The 18,983-nt window shown below is 38.4% G+C and overlaps 2 protein-coding genes and 1 pseudogene across 2 annotated transcripts; 1 reads left to right on the top strand and 2 right to left on the bottom strand.

The window, feature by feature from the left end:
* Window positions 1-691: 691 nt before the first annotated feature.
* On the bottom strand, window positions 692-4,510 carry LOC103943160 (zinc finger CCCH domain-containing protein 17). The gene is given in 6 exon segments (XM_009353377.3): window positions 692-2,721; window positions 2,723-2,887; window positions 2,889-2,966; window positions 3,103-3,192; window positions 3,194-3,214; window positions 4,031-4,510. Coding segments are annotated over 6 exon segments (2,232 nt in total). The 5' UTR covers window positions 4,193-4,510; the 3' UTR covers window positions 692-1,005.
* A 1,492-nt stretch (window positions 4,511-6,002) lies between these two features.
* On the bottom strand, window positions 6,003-18,740 carry LOC103943165 (annotated as a pseudogene).
* Window positions 13,431-18,434, top strand: LOC125467901 (tobamovirus multiplication protein 3-like). Its single transcript, XM_048573106.1, has 11 exons — window positions 13,431-13,858; window positions 14,184-14,274; window positions 14,376-14,428; window positions 14,510-14,602; window positions 14,705-14,776; window positions 16,248-16,320; window positions 16,406-16,451; window positions 17,298-17,361; window positions 17,450-17,503; window positions 17,742-17,819; window positions 17,931-18,434. The coding sequence occupies exons 1-11, from the start codon at window positions 13,691-13,693 to the stop codon at window positions 18,021-18,023; spliced, it is 885 nt and encodes a 294-aa protein (XP_048429063.1). The 5' UTR covers window positions 13,431-13,690; the 3' UTR covers window positions 18,024-18,434.
* Window positions 18,741-18,983: the final 243 nt, after the last annotated feature.

Raw genomic sequence — 18,983 nt, 5'->3', positions numbered from 1 at the left:
CCACTTTTTTTTTTTTTTTTTTTTTTTTAAGAATTTTAACGAAACACTTTCGGTACTATTCATTTTTAACGAAAAACTATAACTTTACTTTTCCTTGATACTATTCATTATACCTTTATTTGTTATTTTTCATTAAAATTAAAAAAAATTTAGACTTTTCGTTAATTTTTTCTTTTTGTTACATTGAGCCCGAAGCTCAAGCAGAACCGCTGAACAAAAAAAAAAAAAAACATCAGCTCAAAGGGCTTACACAAACAGCCCGAGTCCTCACAATCTCGGAATTAGCATTTAAACCCCATTTATGCTTTGACATCTTAAATTTAGTTTTATTGTTAGTCTAAACTACTATTAATCGTTTATAATTTTACGCGAAGAAGATTCAAAATTCAATACAAAGAAGATACACAAGACAGACGATTCACAAAATATGAAAACCGTATGCAATATGAGTTGTACCATCAATAGTCGGATGATACTCAAATACACTAAAACCCCGTAACATTGTGACAAAATCAAACCAACCACCGTCCAAATGGGCATCCAAGTATCATTCCTAACTAACTGACCCAACTCATGTATGCTAAAACCTAAAAGAGTATTCTTACTAAAAATGAATTTGTAAGCATCATATCAACCCATGCAAGGGAACAAACAATAGAAAGATAAATGGAAAGGGGGGAGGAAAAGTAAATGAGAGAATAAGAGAGAAATCTTATTGAGACCATCTATTGTTACACAGGCTGCAGCCATGCACTCAAACAAGCACAGCAAAATGCCTCAAGCACAAATGAAAAAAAAAAAAAAATCCCATTAAATCAGATTTAAATACAACGAAACTGTTTCGATTAACATAACAGAGACAAAAAGGCCTGCTAATCCCTACTTCTGTTAAGAAACCAGAGCAGCCATGTTTACTTAATCAGTACGTTTAAAAGTCCTTCCACGCTATTTGTCGAAGAGCCGTCGATCCTCTTTCCGTTACCCTCCCCCTTCCCCTTTGCCCAATCACGAAAACATGACACCGATCTTCTTAGCAAAGTCATCCCCGTCTTCATCTTCTTCCAGGTATTCCTCTTCGCCCTCTGCATTTTCACCTTCTTCATAATTATAGTCACCCTCATCCCCCTGCTCGTAATCATACTCTCCTTCCCTCGGATCTTCACCTTCGATTTCATTTTCCTCATAAATCATCCCCTCTTCGGCCTCGACCACTCCAACTTCATGTCCTTCTGAAGATTGACCAGGAGGCACGTCAATTTTTTCACCTTCAGTTCCAACTGCATCAGCCGTTGCAAGCTTGGGCTCTTCCTTCGCTGCAGGGGGCAGACTGTTATTCATCTCTGTAACTACAGTCTGGGAGTTGCCTTGATTGCTCTCCCTGCTTTCTCTCTGATTATTGCCTCGTTTGTCGTGGGCAGAAGATTTCCTGCTCCCAGAAGCTGCTGCTGCTTCAGCTTCTCTCTTCCTCTTCAGAATTTCACTGAGAGGCTTTGGCCCTTCAAATGAAAGATCACCTACCGCAAGATTATTATTATCCATCACACTTTTCCGTTTTCCAAGGTAAGATTGCTCCTTATTTTCTGCATCTTTCACAACTTTCAGATCTGGAAGACGCTTTGGACGAGAAAAGTCATCACCTCGGTCATCCATTATCTCTCTCCTAACAAGAGGAGCACCAAAATTTCTCCTCTCATTATTGTAGTCCTCTTCCGCCCTTCCTTTAATTCTGTCTCGAAGCCTTCCTTGGTGGGAGGATATCTGAGGCCTCCTGGGTGACAATCTGCCTTGACTCCTAGCTCTGTCAACTTCCCTTTCTTGGTGCAAGCCACTACCATTGACTGGAGAAGACCCGCCTGGAAGCCTTATTCTACCATGAAGACGACTACTACGGGAGCCCTCATGTGGGGGCAACTGCTGTGAATCCCTAAGAGGACGGTTGTTCCGCTCCTCAACATGACCATCTACTGCATAGTCATGGCTGACGATGGATCTCAGACCGTTTACCCTCCTATGCTTAGATAAACGATGTCGCAGATCTAACTCATCAATGTTCTCCGGACTCTCAGATTTGCGATAACCCCTCCTCTCAAGACGAGCAGGACCCACTAACTGTCTCTCAGATGAAGCCCTGTGCTGGTCCCATGCGTATTGCCCTTGCATGCGATCATAAGGGTCATAGCTTTGTGGGTCACAAAACCTTTCTCGATCGACATCAGCCATTGAAGTGTAATCAACAGGACGATCCAAATCATATTCGTTCACAGAATTCAAGTTCCTTCCCTCATGACCTCTTGTTCTTCCGAACCGATCTTCACCGTGGTAGTAATCAGAATCTCCGAGCTCATCATCTACAAGAACATCAAATCCAGGGGAAGACTCCCTCAAATGCTCATCAACATCCTTCACATTTTGAAAACCATGATAATCTGAAACATGAACCTGAGGTAAATGATTGGCCTGACTTGTTGAGCCTCCATTGATAACAGGGGGAACACTTGTTGCCTTGTATCTGAGAGCCTCATCATCCAATGCTTTCGTTGACAGCACATTCCTCTCAATGCTAACTCCATTTCTAATTGGTGCAGTCGGAATTTTTGGAGCAGGTTTAGCTTCAGGAGGCACTCCAACAGACTTTGCAACACTTGCCTTGGGAACCTTCAACTCTTGAGTGCACTTTTGAAGGCCACCAAAAGCCTTCTTAAGACCTGAAGGCTCCGTACCGTGGGGAGCAGCTGGTGTCCTGCAGAACTTTACTATTAGCCATAGGATTTGGTCCGTGAGAAAAGGCACATTTTTCACCCTTTAAACATTGCCCCTTTTGGAAGAAAATACAGGGGACTGCTTGTTTACTTGGGTTATAAGCAGCATGAGTTGCAGGCAGTTGTAGGCGTAACCCCAGGATGTGATAGAGGCAAAGAAGGTCCAGCAGAATTTGCAGCTGGGCTTCCTAACAATCCATCAAGAGGCTGTAGAGGAACAATAGATGGTAAGAAACAATGTCAGATAAATGTAGTAAAGGTTTACAGGCAAGAAGGAACATCTTATACAGGTTTAAACATGAAACAAATAAATTTGGAAAAATAAGAGAGAGAAAAGACTTACTGGGTGCCGAAACGCGCATTTCAAATTCAAGCAACTGCCATTCAACCAGTACCAGCAATCCCTGGGGTTGACACGAGCATATTCACTGTGTCCTATATTCACATTCACTTCCCTGTCAATGGAGCATCAATGAGGTTAGCATGGAGGAAATCAAACCAATACTGGTGGTATATTAGTACGGAAACATGCTTTTTGGCTTTACCTAAGGACACTTCAAATAACTACCTCAGGAATTCACTAGGCCATGTAACGAAGGATAAACACCAAAAACTAAAGTGAAAAAAGACACAGCATACCCTATGACATAAAGGGACATAAGTATATTCCATATTATGTAACATACTAACTTTTCCCAGCTCAGAATCAAAAGTAACAGAGACAATGCAATCAAGCAGGCTACCAAAAAATACTTAACATGCCCCAAACTGTTAAAAGGGGATTAATTTTGAGCTTCAAGCACCATTTTCAAACATAACTTCGCTCGAAATAAGGCTTATCAATTAAATCAGCCCTAAAAGCATGCTCATCGAGATTCTAAGGCCTCGAAACCATGATTGATTCTGGCATTGAAACTTATCACATACATAATCTAGCAGCAATTTAACATAATTAGCCCTTGGGACGTACAAATAAATCTGAGACAAGGGTTTTTATTATTTTCTGTAAGTATAGGAAAATCAGAATTAACTAAAGGAACACACTTTAATCTAAAGAAATTCTTGACATCGAACATATCCAGAAAACCTAATTCCAATCCCCTTCAATTGATATCCAAATTCCATGAAAATTTAAATCTGAAACTTATAGCCGGAATTACATCACACTTTCGGCCCATCCCAAAAAGATTCTACCAGAAACGAAACCCTAAACCCTAAAATTGAAGGCGAGAATACCCAGAACAAAATTCAAATCAAAACAAAGGGCAAACCTTTTTGCATGTGAGAGGCGACGCGAGAAAGTAGACGCAATCCGTGTTCCTCTTCAAGGCCTCCTCTTCAGCTGAATTCTCCGGTTGCTGCGGCGGTTTCTGTTGTAGCTGCTGCTGCTGCTGCTGTTGTGGTTGCGGCTGTGGATGTGCGCCGACTACCATGGCGATTGTTCGGTTGAAACTCCGGCGTATCGTAACGGAATCAGATCGATTCCAAGCGAGGGAGAAAGAAGGGGGAGGGGGGGAGAGAGAGAGAGAGGCCGATCCAATCTTGAAGAAGAGCCGCCACAAAAATGGGCAAGCTTACAGAGAGAGAAAGATTGAGAGAACGAGGAAGTGTATGATGATGAGGATTTAAGGTAAGCGTTTTTTTTTTTTTTTTTTTTTTAATTTAAAATAATAATAATTGATAATTTGGCAATAGTGTCATACTGCACATATTTCTCATCATACCCACTCTCATTTTTCCCATGCCTAAAGGCTTACAGAGTAAGCCGCTTCAATAGCAAGAAAATTTGAGCGTAATACTAGTAGACTGGTAAGTTTAATATATCAAATGTATGGGTGTGGTATCATATAAAAATCAAACTCAGAATGTCTGATTTCTATATGTAATTATCATACTCACCTGAACTATTATGAATGGTCTGAAAGAAAAATTCCGTAAAGATCTTATTTCCAATTTCGTTTAGATATATTTACTTACTTGAAATATGTGAAGTTATGAATATAATTCTTGTACATGAAGAGAACACATGTTTGCTTATTTAGAATGAGAAAAGTTATTCATTATGAATCGATGAGGTTAGAAAGAATGAGAACCGAATCTAATCTTTCTCTTAATCAATCTAATTCCGAATAAGTTTTGGATTTCAAACGCTAATGTTAGAGACAAATTTGTTTTATTTTATATGTATATGTAAATGTGTAGAATATGATGAATACCATACTCATATAAACATCGGAAGTCGGAAATACAAAATGAGATAATTCAAGTGCTCGTATTAATGAGTGAATTTAAATGTGTTATATGTATGCCGATTAAATATATCTATGATTATTAGAATCACCTTCTCCCTAAAGGATGCAGTTCACGATGGTTTTACTTATCAATATTTTTTTTTTATTCCGCATATTTTAGAAAACACAATGTAAGCCAAAAATCAAAACAAACCCAATACTCATATTTTGCGCACACATGAAAAAAGAAAAGTCAAAATAATTTCAATGGATCTAGATTGTCAACCCTCCTCATCTTATACCCTTCCCATCCCCTCCTATTTATGTGGTCACGCTTAAGTCATGTCAACATTTTATATTTCCATTGTTTTTTGTCTAATTATTTCTATAAAAAAATCAATATAAAATGTTGACGTGGCTTAACCGTGACCACATAAATAAGAGGGAATAGAAAATGTGTGGAATGGGAAGGGCAGATAATCCAGGTCCAATTTCAATACCCATTCGAGCCAAGCCAAGTAAACACTCATGTCATTTGTAATTATGTTGGTAAGTGCTTTTGGCGACATAGCGACTTACGTGTTTGTTATTTTGTGACATGGATACGTAAGACAGTATTAACTTCAACATCCATAATTTTTGTTTCGCAAAGTGGTTTCGTTTCTGTTGCACTTTGGAAAGCCGGACTTCGCTGCCTTTTGGAAGCGGTAAGTCTTAAACTGGCTGTTTACCCCTTCACGGATCCCGCAAGGGCAGTGCCACTCACACACAATCATTTTTAGTTCTCACTCATCTCTATTTTCAATCGTAAGATCGAATGAATTGAAGAGGGTAAGAGGTAGAAATGTGTGTGTGAATAACACTTTCTTTCTCACAACCGCAATGAAATTACTTTTTTCTTAATCGGAATCCAAATTCGTCAAAAACAAAATGTGAAAGGCCAATATTACGCTTTCCTGGTGCTATCCAAACTTGATGGTGCAAATTGTAATTTATCCAAAGAACAAATAAATTAAGCAAAGTGACAACATTACCCTTCTCTTGTTGATGATACTTACATTTGAGTACTTGCTGACTTTTATAGACTTGAGCCAAATCAAGTGTGTACGTTTTTACATTAGCATGGACATACATTTGCAGAAAGTGATTCCAATATCAATAGCACCAACCCCAACACCAAAATGACGACGGTATGTGACCGGTTTTGCGAATATACTCTGCTTGATGCTCTGCTTTTGCTGCTTGCTGGTTTCTCTTGGCCTCTGCCGCAGCTCGCTTTTCTTGAGCTTTATGTCTTGCAGCTGCTAACTTGTTCATAAGCTTACCATGAGCGTGTCCTCTTATCCCTTCAACCTCGACCTGGAAGCAACGACTGTCTGCTTCAATAAACTGTAAAGGTTCCAAGAGAATGCATAGATTTACAAGTTCAATGTTTTGACGGTTTTCTATGTTTACAGGACGTGTACACTCTTTTCAAGTATCCGAGCAAACAAGTAACCAATTAACAAGACATATGTGATAAAGAACTACATGGCCCGAAAAACTCAACCTGATACAAGGCTGGCCTGCTGTTCATTTTTTTAGTTGTGACAACAAAGACCTACAGCTCTCACACAACACAATGACCACATGTCCACATTGCATTGTGTCATAATGAGCAGGTACTATAGGGTTTTTCGGGAAAACCCGAAGAAGTCCTAGAGAGTGCATTCTTCATTAGGACCCACCCTCTTGCAGTTTAGAATGGTCAGTGTTTATGTTCCAGGTAACATTGGCTAATCTTAAATTTTGGATGATCAGTCCAGCCCGGCTGGCCTAAATTGGATATTGTTTTGATGTCTAACAAGAGTTTGTAAATTACGCTATAGATTTTTTCTCAAAAATAATAAAAAGAGAGAAAATATGATATTTGGAACACAGAATGGCTGGCACAACAAGCTTTCTAACAGAAAGCAACTTAAGGTACCTCGATTTTCCTCATCTCAGCTTCTGTTTTCGCTTTCTGATGGTTTTCCCAAGCTTGAATTTTCATCTCTTCACGCTTGAACCTGGATAATTGCATGGCCACATGATCACTCCACAATTTGAAAATGCAGCATAAATATCAATGTGTCCCTAAAAATCGAGTGTCATCATCTAACAGTCCAGTTACAGTAGTACGAGATGGATACTGTATTAAAAATAAAAAAATTAAAAAAAAAAACAAAAGAAGGTGGCATGAACTAACCTAGCCATATACTTGGCTTTCTCGGATTCCTCCCATGCTGCTGCACGTGTCTTAATAACACTTGCACCCGGCTGTTCTTCCGGTACAGTTTTCTGTGACGCGGATGCATCCTTATCCTCCTCTTTGCTAGCCCAAGCAGCGATGTTCATCTTACCCAGCTGCAGTCCCAAGAACCATTATCTCTCTCCTAGTTTTCATTTGTAACTCCTTTTCAGACAACTCCTTGTTAGTATTTTGATCAATCGGAGATGAAGCGGGTGCAGCTTTGCTAGGAGTTGATGGACTTGAATTATTAGGACTGTAAATTGGTGTTGTTGCCCCCACGGGAGTTCCAGTCCCGGAGGGTTCCTGACTAGCAATAGGTGTCATCTCTGTCCCATATCTCTCATTGACACCGACCTTGCTGTTGAAGGAGGAGGAATAAATGTTGTTGTTCCATAAAAGGCTGTAGAAGAATCATGCTGGCTAAGATTGACTGCGAAATCATATGCAAATTGTGCAGCTAGTTAATTCCAAGTTGTCGTCTAAAGCTCACTTTGTCAAGTATTGCACATGAAAGTTAATTTACAAGAAGGCAGGAAGATCTCTGAGTGTTATAAACAATTATAAAAGCAGTTTCTTTCTGATAGGCCTCACTTAACAATATGAAATAACACGAGAACAAACCCATCGTTCTTCAAATCATTTCCCACACCAGACTCCCTAAAGGACAAGATGGACACCGACTCAGTTCCTATTGGGAATGGATTTCTATAATAAAATGGTATGTATCAAAATGTTGTACTGAAGAGATTGACTGTTAAAATGTTCAAGCGTTGAATGAAATTTCCTACTGAAAGTGTAATAAAACATTCTAGAACACCGAATTGAGTGAAATTCCCGCTACGCACCAACTTGATTTACAGTGCTGAAAGTCTTATTCAATAAATAAGGATGCAGTCATGAAACAAGAAGAAAACCACATTCTTACTTGCCAACTCTCCGACAGAGTTCTCAACCATGAGCACCGACTTGCCATATGAATCAGCAATGGGGTATGGATCAGGCTCCCAACTTACACACTTCTGCCCCCCACTTTCCATCTTAGGTTGGCTTGTGTCAATTCGTTTCGTATCAGGTTCTTCAAAAATATTTACTTTTTGATCTGGAACTTCAACAACAACCTTTGTGCTACTGCTCGATTGTCTACTCCCATAACCAAAGCTACCCACCTTTCGCAATCCAACTCCTTGCCCACCCTGCATTTGAACCTGTCCCATCTTTGGCCGGTTCGAAGTTGGGCTCGCTATCCACTTCTGCGCATCATCCCATTTGGACGGCGCTGGTTTGGAGAACGGGGCAAGAGCACCCTTTGTGGAGCACACTCTGCCTTCTGAAACTCAAACATGGATGCGGACACACTCATAGCATCGCACCCACTACCGTAATCTAAAGAAGGGTCTTCTTGGTTCCTAATTCTTGAATTGACTAATGTGCTATCCTTCAATCGCTGGTCGCTACTCATCTCCGGGCCAAATGAGTCAGCAGCATTCGAAGTCAAGCATTTGGGAAGAACACTCACAACATCTACATCTTTGCAGTTATCAGATGCACCACCCCCTGCAAGAATCCAGTCAAACATCGAAAGGGTAAGACCATCAAGAATAAATTTCACTAATTCTGATCTGTTGACCACAAAGTATCATTTTTTTTTTAAGTTTAATTAGGCTAGCACTCGGCTACAAGCAATGGTTAACTACTTTCTGTTTGTTTCCCAAGAAAACTGAGGAAAATTGAAAAGAAAATACGAAATTTGACTACTTTCTGCTAAACTGCAATCGCCACAGACCCAGTAGCTAGCTTAATTCAAAGACCAAGAAATATAAGATTCAAATAATGACTGATTAATTTAAAAGGGAAAATAAAGAGCTAACCAGCTTGATCATCAAAGTCAGGAGGCTGAGATCTCAGAGTGAATGCAGATTCAGCATCTTCATTCTCCTTCCTCTTCTTCTCTACTCCCAGTAGCATACTCCTCTGCTTACCTGGGGAAAATCCCCCACCGCCCACCTGCACTTTCAAATCCCCAATAAGCGATCCGATAAACTCAAAAATGGGTCTTCGTTTTTGTACCCAAAAAATGAGAAAGCTAAAAACTTTGAAGCAAGTTCGTGAAATTGACGGATAAAGAATGATGGGTTTTGGAGAAAAAGAAAGAAAATGTTTCGAGTTTTGCACATTAAATTTGAAAACGATGGAATGTGAGAGGCACCTGAGGCTTTTGGATCCTTTCGTAATCCATGGAAATGTGAGGGTGACAAGATCATGCAAATTCAACGCGTTGGTGTAGAATTTCACTCAATCATTCTCTCCCTTCCCCTCTCTAGGAGGAAGGAGGAAACGAATGAATGAATGCACGGGCGAGTGAGTTTGCTTTTGCTTGTTTTGAGGAAATTGAGAGTTGCAGAGAGAGAGAGGGCCGTACACAGATTGCAGTGAGTGAGGGAAGGAAGGAAAGTCACGTCGCAGTCAGTCGATCTCACTCACTTTCGCAGGGACTATTTATGTTTGCAGACAACGTAAGGCTTTGGACCCGCTGAACCTGAAAGTACAGTTTTAGCATGCGTTTGTTGAATCGGATTGAACTAGTTTCAGAAATTAAATTGAACTGATTTAGACTGTACTAAACTATATAGTAATATTTTATATTATTTAATGTATATATAATAATATTTTATATTATTTATGAATTATTATTAGCATTTCAAAAATCTCATTCTACACTTGTTACAAGTGTATTTTTCTTTCCAATTATAAAAGATTGGAAATGTCAAATGAGATTTTTGGAATGCTAATAACAATTTCTTATTATTTAATGCATATTTATTATTTATTTACCGTTTACTTTTTTACTCTTGAAAAGCTGAAAGACTACCCTCTCAAAGGTTTTTTTTTTGTTTTCTTCTTCCTCTGGTTCCGCAACCCCATTTCTTCCTTCCTCCCTCTTTTTCTTCCTTCCTCCCTCTTTTTCCTGCAAAACGTAGGTGTAAAGCTCATTACAAATCCTTCAATACAAGCTCATCATTTTCACCCCTCTTACCGACATTAAGCATCTCCACCTTCCTCATCCTCTTTTTTCAAAAAATTTCGAATCTCTCTCCTCCGTCTGATATATGCGTTGACTTCTCTGCCTACAAAGCCATCTCATAATTTTTGGCAATGGGTGGATTTTGAATTTAGTTGTTGGATTTTATTTTATTTTTTTTAATTTTGGTGGTTAGATTTTGAGGTTTGGGCCGTGGGTAGGGCTTTGTTTCAAATCTGGGTAGTGATTAAAGGGTGTTGCAGAGGAGCGCTTGCATACGATGCACCGTGCAGACGATGCAGTGGGCAAACGTAGAAGGTTTGGGGATGGGACTAGCAATCCCATACATATTAGGGGTCCTCGATAAGACTACCTAGTGGAAGACTTAATCGGTGCGAGTCCGACTTAGTCTCATTATGATAATCCTTGTTTGTATCAAACACCGACTAGCAATCCCAGCTAAGCCAATCCAATCCAAGGAAGTTTAGTGAGGGAAAACAAACGCCCCCTTAGTCTTTTAGCTTCTCAACCCTGCTTTATTTGGTTTGACACAACACGAGAAATAACTCAGACAAAAAATACAAGAAAATCTCTCACAAGAACTCCTTGGATTATTTATAAGGTTATAAATAATTTGGGCATGGGTTTGGTCTTTTCCTCCTTCTTCTCTCCTTCTAAGTTCTAACAACTAAAAATTTGATTCACTAACACTATTGTTTATTATTTTTATTGTATATTTCGACTACTAGTTTAATCGAGAACTTTTATATAAAATTTCATACTTAATAGACAATTAGGTTAGAAATAATGTCAAGATTAATAGATAATGGTAAAACGGCACTCTAAACGATGCATAAAAGTAATGAAACATTACATTTTCATGGAAAAGAAAGAGAATAACATCTTTCTGGTTTCTCTCTATAAAATTTCTCTCTTTACTGAAACCCTAAACGCCAACCCAATATTCTCTTTCACCGTTGGTTCGAGCCTTTGGCTTGGGTGTAGTGACAACCCACCCTTCTTTTCTTATTCTTCCTTTTTTCTCGCAGCACGCTACACCCTCCCATTTTTCCTCCTCTTTCCTTCCCATCTCCTCTATTCTTTCCCTCTTGTATTCCTTCCCTTCTCTTCTGTATTTTCCTTCTTTTCCTCCCCTCCTATCTCCTATGCCCATTATATCTTACAACTTCCCACCCCCTTTTCCTTCTTATTTATCGTCTTCCTTGAGCTTGGTCTCAATAACCCTAAGCTTGTTTTAGATTTGGGCTTCATGCTCCTTAACCGACGTTTTTCACCTTTTTTACTGCTATCTGTTTGTTACTTTTCCTTCCTCTCTCCTCTTTAGCTGTGATATTCAATCACCACCCTATCACATGCTCGGATATGTGGGTTACGATCTGAAATTGGGTATCAAATCCATTTCCCTCTCTCACTTCCTCTCCCCCAACCGGCATGCTGGATTCCCCTTGAGACCAAGTATTATGTGGCCTCCATCTAGTGGCGAAGCTAGGATTTTTAAATAATAGAGTCATAATATCAACTAAAAAAGCTTCATTGAGCTATTTCATCAAGCACCTAGTAGACACTTGCCAATTCCTGTCAACATATGCCGAAAGTTTATGCCAACATATGTCGACAACTATTATTATTTGTAGCTTGTAGAGGGTGGGTGCATGATAATGTGGAGTAATATTGAAGGCTGTCAAGGCTTTTTAACTAAGGTATTTCATTGAGCACATGGTGTGCACAATAGATCGCACAAGAAAAGAGAAAATGAAGACAAATGTGATAGAACAAGTAGAAGAATGAGGTTGTAATTTAGTTTGTCTTAGCTGTTTATAAGGGTCATATACAATACACAAACAAATTTACATGAAGTTTTTTAAGTTATTGGGGTCAAGGGTAACCAATGACCTCATGTTGGCTCCGCCACTGCCTCCATCATAGTAAGGGTATTTTACATACTCCTTAGCCTTACTTTCTATCCATATGATACTTTCTTTGTATATATTTGCAGGGATTTGTGAAGGGGATTTGAATCTGATATCTACTTTCCTTAGTTCATAGTTTGGCTTTCTTTGAGGATATGGCGACGACGGCAATTTGGTCTATGCTGCTTCATATGCCTACATGCCTAATTTTGTGTGAATCTGTTGTATCTTGAGTTGCAGCTCTTGCTTGAGCTTTTTACCTTACCTACTGTTTCTCACGTGAGACCTTTTGGTCTCTCTTTCTTGTACTAATTAAGTACATTCGTTTGAAAAAAAAATGGAAAAGAAAGAATTCGAGACATCAGCACAAATGATTTCGTCAGATGGTTTATGCATTGAATTAATGTGCAAAACATTCTTCAGATGACAATCACACTCGTACATAGTGTGTATGGGGACAGCCCTCTTTGGTTATTTTATGCTATTGTTTTTGGGGTATGTGATCCTTAAAATTAATGAGATTCACCGACTTTTTGGACTCATCACATACTTTAAACAATTAGTTTATTTCACACGTGTTTATTCACATATTATCATCACAAAACAGGTCTCTTTTAAAATTTCATTCCATACCCACATTTTTTATAGAGACGGATCCATCACACTAGTTTTACATAATTTTTTACACAAGTTTTATTTCCTCTATATATTATTTAGGTCTTTCTTTTAAAGTTATGTTTACTAAAAATCACCCAATCTCTTATGTCCGTTTTGATTAAAGCTTTAGTTTCTTTTAGTAGAACCGTATTTGTTCATTTATTTCACCACAGATAAACGTCTTAATAGTTTCAAATTTGTCTAATTTTTTGTAAGAATAATTTATGAATGATGTTATAAAAGATTGACAGTTCAGACCATTAGTATACATTAAAAAACAAGCACCAAAGAATATTTGTGTAAAAAAAGCGGTGCAACGAATCCGCCTTACATATAAATGGATAAGAATCACAATATGGAGGTGACAATCCGTTAAGCGTTTACAATTTTCCGCTGTGAATATAACCGGAATGAAAAGACAGATAAGGACCAAATAAATCGAAGTTCGATAAAAAAGCCCTGCAAGCCCATAAGTGTAAAAAGCCCAACAACCCCGTTACCCACACCTCCGCTTCGGGCTCGAATTCTCCTATTTTTGCCGGCCGTTTTGTTATTTCTAATTTCTCCAAGGAAAAAAAAAAAAAAAAAAGAAAACAAAGAAGAAAACACATTGGCGATCGAATTTAAATTGGTTTGGATTTCTTTCTTTCTTGTTCGCTTTCTTGCGGAGCGATTCCAAAATCGTTTCTCAATTCTCAGACAATCTCTTCGGTTTTAGGATTCAGAAAAGCGAGTAATAATTGTATGATTACGTATTAATATAAGCAATAAATAGGTAAAAAAAATTAAAGAAAAATAAAGTACGAATTGGTGCGGTTCGTATGGCGCGTAGCGGAGGCGGCGGCGGGGTGGTGGAGTCGGCGGTGATAGCTTACAACATGAGAGACGCATCGAGTTGGTGGCACGACATCAATACCTCCTCTATTTGGCAAGACCGCATACTTCATGCCCTCGCTATTCTCTACGGCCTCGTCGCCGTCGTTGCCCTGGTATTTATCTCAATCTCTATGTATATCTTTATCTATTTCTATGTACTTTATATATTTGTGTGTGTGTGTGTGTGTGTGTGTATGTATATATCTGTTATCTGTGTGTGACAATTTTATTTGTTTAGCTGAATTCTGAATCTTGAATGCTAAGATTTGTAGTTTTCGTTTGGTTGCTTCGAATTTGAAGGAAAAAAATTCAGCTAGTACTTTGGAGTTGTGTGTATGTTTATGTTTTAATTCTATCATGTACTGTTATTAATTTCAAGATTAATGCAGAGATTTGGTGAAGATTTATATGTTAATTTGGTATTTATATTCATACTAGGTTCAATTGATTCGGATACAATTGAGAGTGCCGGAGTACGGTTGGACCACACAGAAAGTCTTCCACTTTCTTAATTTCGTTGTCAATGGAGGTTTGTATCTTATTTGTCGCGGCTGGTGCATTTTCGGGATTTTAATTGCATTCATGATTTGTTTTGTGTGCAAGTGTTTACTTATTTTTCTGTTCATGTAGTTCGATCAGCTGTGTTTGTTTTCTGCCGGCAAGTGCAGAAGCTGCATCCGGAGGTTGAATTCCCGTCGGTGCCATTTTCTTAAGTTTAGTTGTTTTTAGAAGATTCTAAGTTATTTTTTGTGTTTTCTTGTCAGATTGTCCAACATATCTTGCTTGATATGCCAAGTCTTGCTTTCTTCACAACCTATGCACTCTTGGTTCTGTTCTGGGCCGAAATTTACTATCAGGTTATATTTCATTTCAAATACTCTTATGTATATGATTTCTTTTGTGGGAGTGGTGTTGGACTAAGGCGGTTTGATTATGACCCTTATGTGTAAATTGAACAGGCACGTGCTGTTTCTACAGATGGACTGAGGCCAAGCTTCTTGACTATCAATGCTGTGGTTTATGTGATTCAGGTGAAATTTCTACTCCACTGTGTCACTTTAAGTCCCGACAAAGGGGAGCTTTTGGAGTTGGATTCTTCTACATGGAAGCAAGCCATGGTTTCTGAATAGAGCACAACGTTCATCTTATTTTTCTTTTTGCCATATTTTTTTATTGTTTCTTTTGTTCACTTATATGTAGAATTTTTTATTATACATAGGACCCTGTAAACAATGCAGTTGAAAGGTTTCTGAAGAAACCTTCCGCATATTTACACAAAATCTCTTTCATGAATATGGTTCCTAAGAACCTTTTGTTGGTGTATATTGATGAAAAATAGTTGCAACCAGATGTCATTCGAGCAATCAAAACTGATAGATATGTGCAATGGGGTCAAAGTGCTCAGAGAAAGATAAAGTAATTTGGACAAAGTTACTAAGTTTGGAAGGATAAGAGATATTTAACAGGAGTGGCATGTTAGGGTTTTAGAGTTTCTTTATGCTTTAACTTACGGCTGACTGGAAGCACCCAAAGGGGTTTAGCGAGTTTTTTTATTAGATATTTTAAAATGCAAGAAAGTAGATAAAGGTAGCAGGGTGATGATTTTGTTAGGTGTGTGCACAGTTTATGCTTTGACCTATAATTGACTAGAAGCACCCAAGAGGTGTATGGTTTTGTTAAATGTCATGCTGGCTAGGAATATCGCGATGTAACTCATTTGTGCTGGATAAGGAAAAACTGCTCCTCTGTGCACGTGCATATTGTTTGGAATTGACCTTTCCTCAAGGTCCTTGCTAATGAACTCATTAACTAATTATCTGCACATTATACTAATATTATTCCAAGATGGAAAGGTGATCGAGACCATGCTGTATCTATATTTTCCATAATGGGAAATAAAACTAAAGTTGAAACACTTTCCATTCCTTCTATTTTCCTATACTTGCATATTCTATAACGGAATCATTCCTCTCTCTCTCTCTCTCTGTGACATAGTGCAAATGATGATCATCTTCCTCACATCTTTGTGGACACGCACGCATGCACACACATATATACATATATCATTTAATCTCCTACTCACCTTTTTGTCTTGCTAAGTTCAGCTTCATCTTTGCCACTCATTATGTCAAATACAGTTTAAAAGAGTTTTCTGCTCATTTCCACCTATGTATGAATTGGATTGAAACTCTTTGAAAATATATCAAAAATATTGGTCTTGATGAATTCAATATTTCAGATTTTATAGTAGAAGTTTGGGGATTGTTTTACTGGATAGTGGAGAGAATGTGTACAGGTACCTATTTAAGGTAGGACCATTGGCTACTTTTTGGATATTCATTGTAGTTGGTATGGTACTGATTACGCTTATTGTAGTACACCTCTGTCTGCACAGTTCTATGTATATTGCTAGTTAATAGTGTGAAGTATCTGGGAGTTGCTTGTTTACATGTTGGGAATGCTACATCTAATAGTATTTTTGTTTCGGTTTACTTGTTACAGATTGCTATGTGGCTGATATTATGGTGGAAGCCTATCCCAGTTCTCTTCATCTTATCTAAGATGTTCTTTGCAGGTATTTTTTTTCACTAAGTACATATAGTATTTGAAGATTTGTAGTTTATCTCGATAATCTGTTATTCTAAGACATATTCTTGCAGGCGTGTCCTTATTCGCAGCCCTTGGGTTTCTTCTATATGGTGGAAGGTAATTGATCTGCATTTGGTTGTTTGCCTGGTTTTTCTGACATGAAACGCTACATTTTCAAAATCGCATTGTCCTGTGTACGTCTGAAATAAAAAGGAAATAAAGTGTAACGAAAAGTAAAATTGAAATTCACTTGCCTTCACATAAGTTTACTTGTTAGAATCAAATTCATACTGTGTTTGGCTCTACATGACCAACATCACACGTCAGGACCTTTAAGACACGTAGGAGATGTGGCCTAAGTTAAGTAGGTATGATGTTCTTGCCAGCGTTGTGTAGCCCAGAAAAGCAAATAATTCAAACAAATAAGCACTATCCTGAACCTCACGAACAACTATAGTTTCATAAATGCATCATATTTAATGGATCCGTAGAACTTTGTCATATTGCCTTGTGTTTCTTATGTGTTGCTGCCACTGAATTTAGGTTGTACAGTTGTACTAGAAAAAAACAGTTCTACTTCTCTCTCACTCCCTCTCACTCCCTCTATACTTTGATTGTTTCTAAATTTTTTGTCCTTTAGGGAGGAGATTTCTTCTCAAATAGTGTTAAGATAGGTTGGCTCTCATGAAGTTTGAATGATTTTTTATGGGCATCTGTAAGATGGGTGAGGGATAAAATGTCTGTGTTGTACCATCCCCTTTATGTGATGGAATGTCATTACTTCCAGAAGATTAGTATCTTGTACATGCTATAATTAATCTTACTATGTCAAAGTTACGCATAAAGTATTAATTCGGTAGCAGTTACCTTAGCTGTTGCATATGTTCATCTGGGAGAGTATTTGGTAATATAACACCAGTCCTCTGATTATGGGCAATCTTCTAATGCTTTTGTTTCTGGCAGACTCTTCTTGATGTTGCAGAGATTTCCTGTTGAATCAAAGGGACGACGTAAGAAGCTGCAGGAGGTAAAGACTTGAAAAAGATTGTTTTGAGGACCCCTAAATTCTCATCTGCAGATGTACTCACTTTCCTTTTGTTTTGTGACTTTTACAGGTTGGCTATGTGACAACCATATGTTTTACATGTTTCCTTGTCAGATGTGTAATGGTGAGTGCTTGAATTTTTTTTATGGATTCTACCTACTACTACTTGAATTGAGAACATTTGATGTCTTTAAATTGGTCGAAGTTTTAACATTCAAAATCACATAAATGATACATATCATGTGCGTACACAAGTGTACGACCAAAAATTCTGATTGGATGTTAAAGCCTTAGTTGAATTGTATGCATCCGATTTATTGTTTCCGCACTTAAGCTTCCATTATTCTTCTCTTGTGCTGCAGATGTGCTTCAATGCATTCGATAAAGCTGCAAACCTTGATGTTTTGAATCACCCAGTTCTAAACTTCATATATTACCTGGTAAGCATCTGGTTTATGTTTTTGTTGGCTAAATTAAGTCTTTTGGTCCATTCATTTGATCTTCAATTCTCGCCTTAAAATTTTCCTTGCGGCCTTGCGCTTTCTTTGCAGTTGGTGGAGATATTGCCTTCTTCTTTGGTCCTTTTCATTTTGAGGAAGTTGCCTCCAAAGCGTGGGATCACACAATATCATCCCATTCGCTGAGAGGATTTAGAAACATCCCGATGACAGAAACTGAAGAACGGACTTACAAATACGCAACTTTTGAAACGCTTATCTACCCAATGGGGAGAACGAAATATTGGAAAGAGGCGGAAAAGGTGATGACTATGGGCTTTGAGGAGCAGCTTTATTGGATTCCGAGTGTTGGTTCTTAGCAGGGGGTGGTAGATTTGTTGAAAAGAAACGACCTTTAAAGGATTGTCAAATATGTAAGAATCATGACCTTTGATTTTGATGGTCTTGAATCAGACTGACTGGTGTTGCTCTGTTGTTTTAACAATCTCAGAAACTTAAGTCATAGAATTTCGTGTTTCATGAACTCCGGGTCGGTGTTTTCTGGACATTTGTATTTTTGGTGAGATGCAGAAATGTGCATTATGTGATGGTTTTGTATGCTTTGAACATAATGATTGTTGCAAAGGATGCATGGAAAGGTTTACATGTAGGAAATGATTTGATTCGGCAGAAGCGTCGTACCTGTTCTGGGACTGCAAGCTTCCTTTCATGGCGTAAACTTGTTGGTCGTCTTCAAAGGTTTATGGATTCTGGCTTCTAGGAGTTGCACCGTAAACTCTACGGCGACAGACGAGATGGGGTTTTATCATCTGGTTGAAGGTGGATGGTTGACCAAACGATGGAGGGCATTGGTTTCGCCCTCTACCGGTCCACTGGCCCGAAAATAAATTGAATGGTAGGTTTTCCCTCTCAATTTGCAAGTAGGTTTTGAATGGTAGTTAATGTCCATCGTGAGGAAAAAAGTGGAGAGTTTCCAACTTAGGTTCCTGTTTAAGGGCACTTAATGAGATTACTGAAACTTGTAGCCCTATTACTCGTGGGCTTAACCGCATTGGCTTGAGCGACTGCGCTGACCCATAGCAAATTCTTTTTAAAATCTTAAAAAGCTTTGGAACTTGGCAGGGTTAAGTCATGCTGGCTCATACT

Source organism: the organism of the source record quoted next, unplaced genomic scaffold (assembly GCF_019419815.1).
Source record: "Pyrus x bretschneideri cultivar Hongxiangsu unplaced genomic scaffold, Pyrus_bretschneideri_v1 Contig63, whole genome shotgun sequence".
Lineage (NCBI taxonomy): Eukaryota > Viridiplantae > Streptophyta > Magnoliopsida > Rosales > Rosaceae > Pyrus > Pyrus x bretschneideri.
This window is presented reverse-complemented; position numbering and strand designations above follow the sequence as displayed.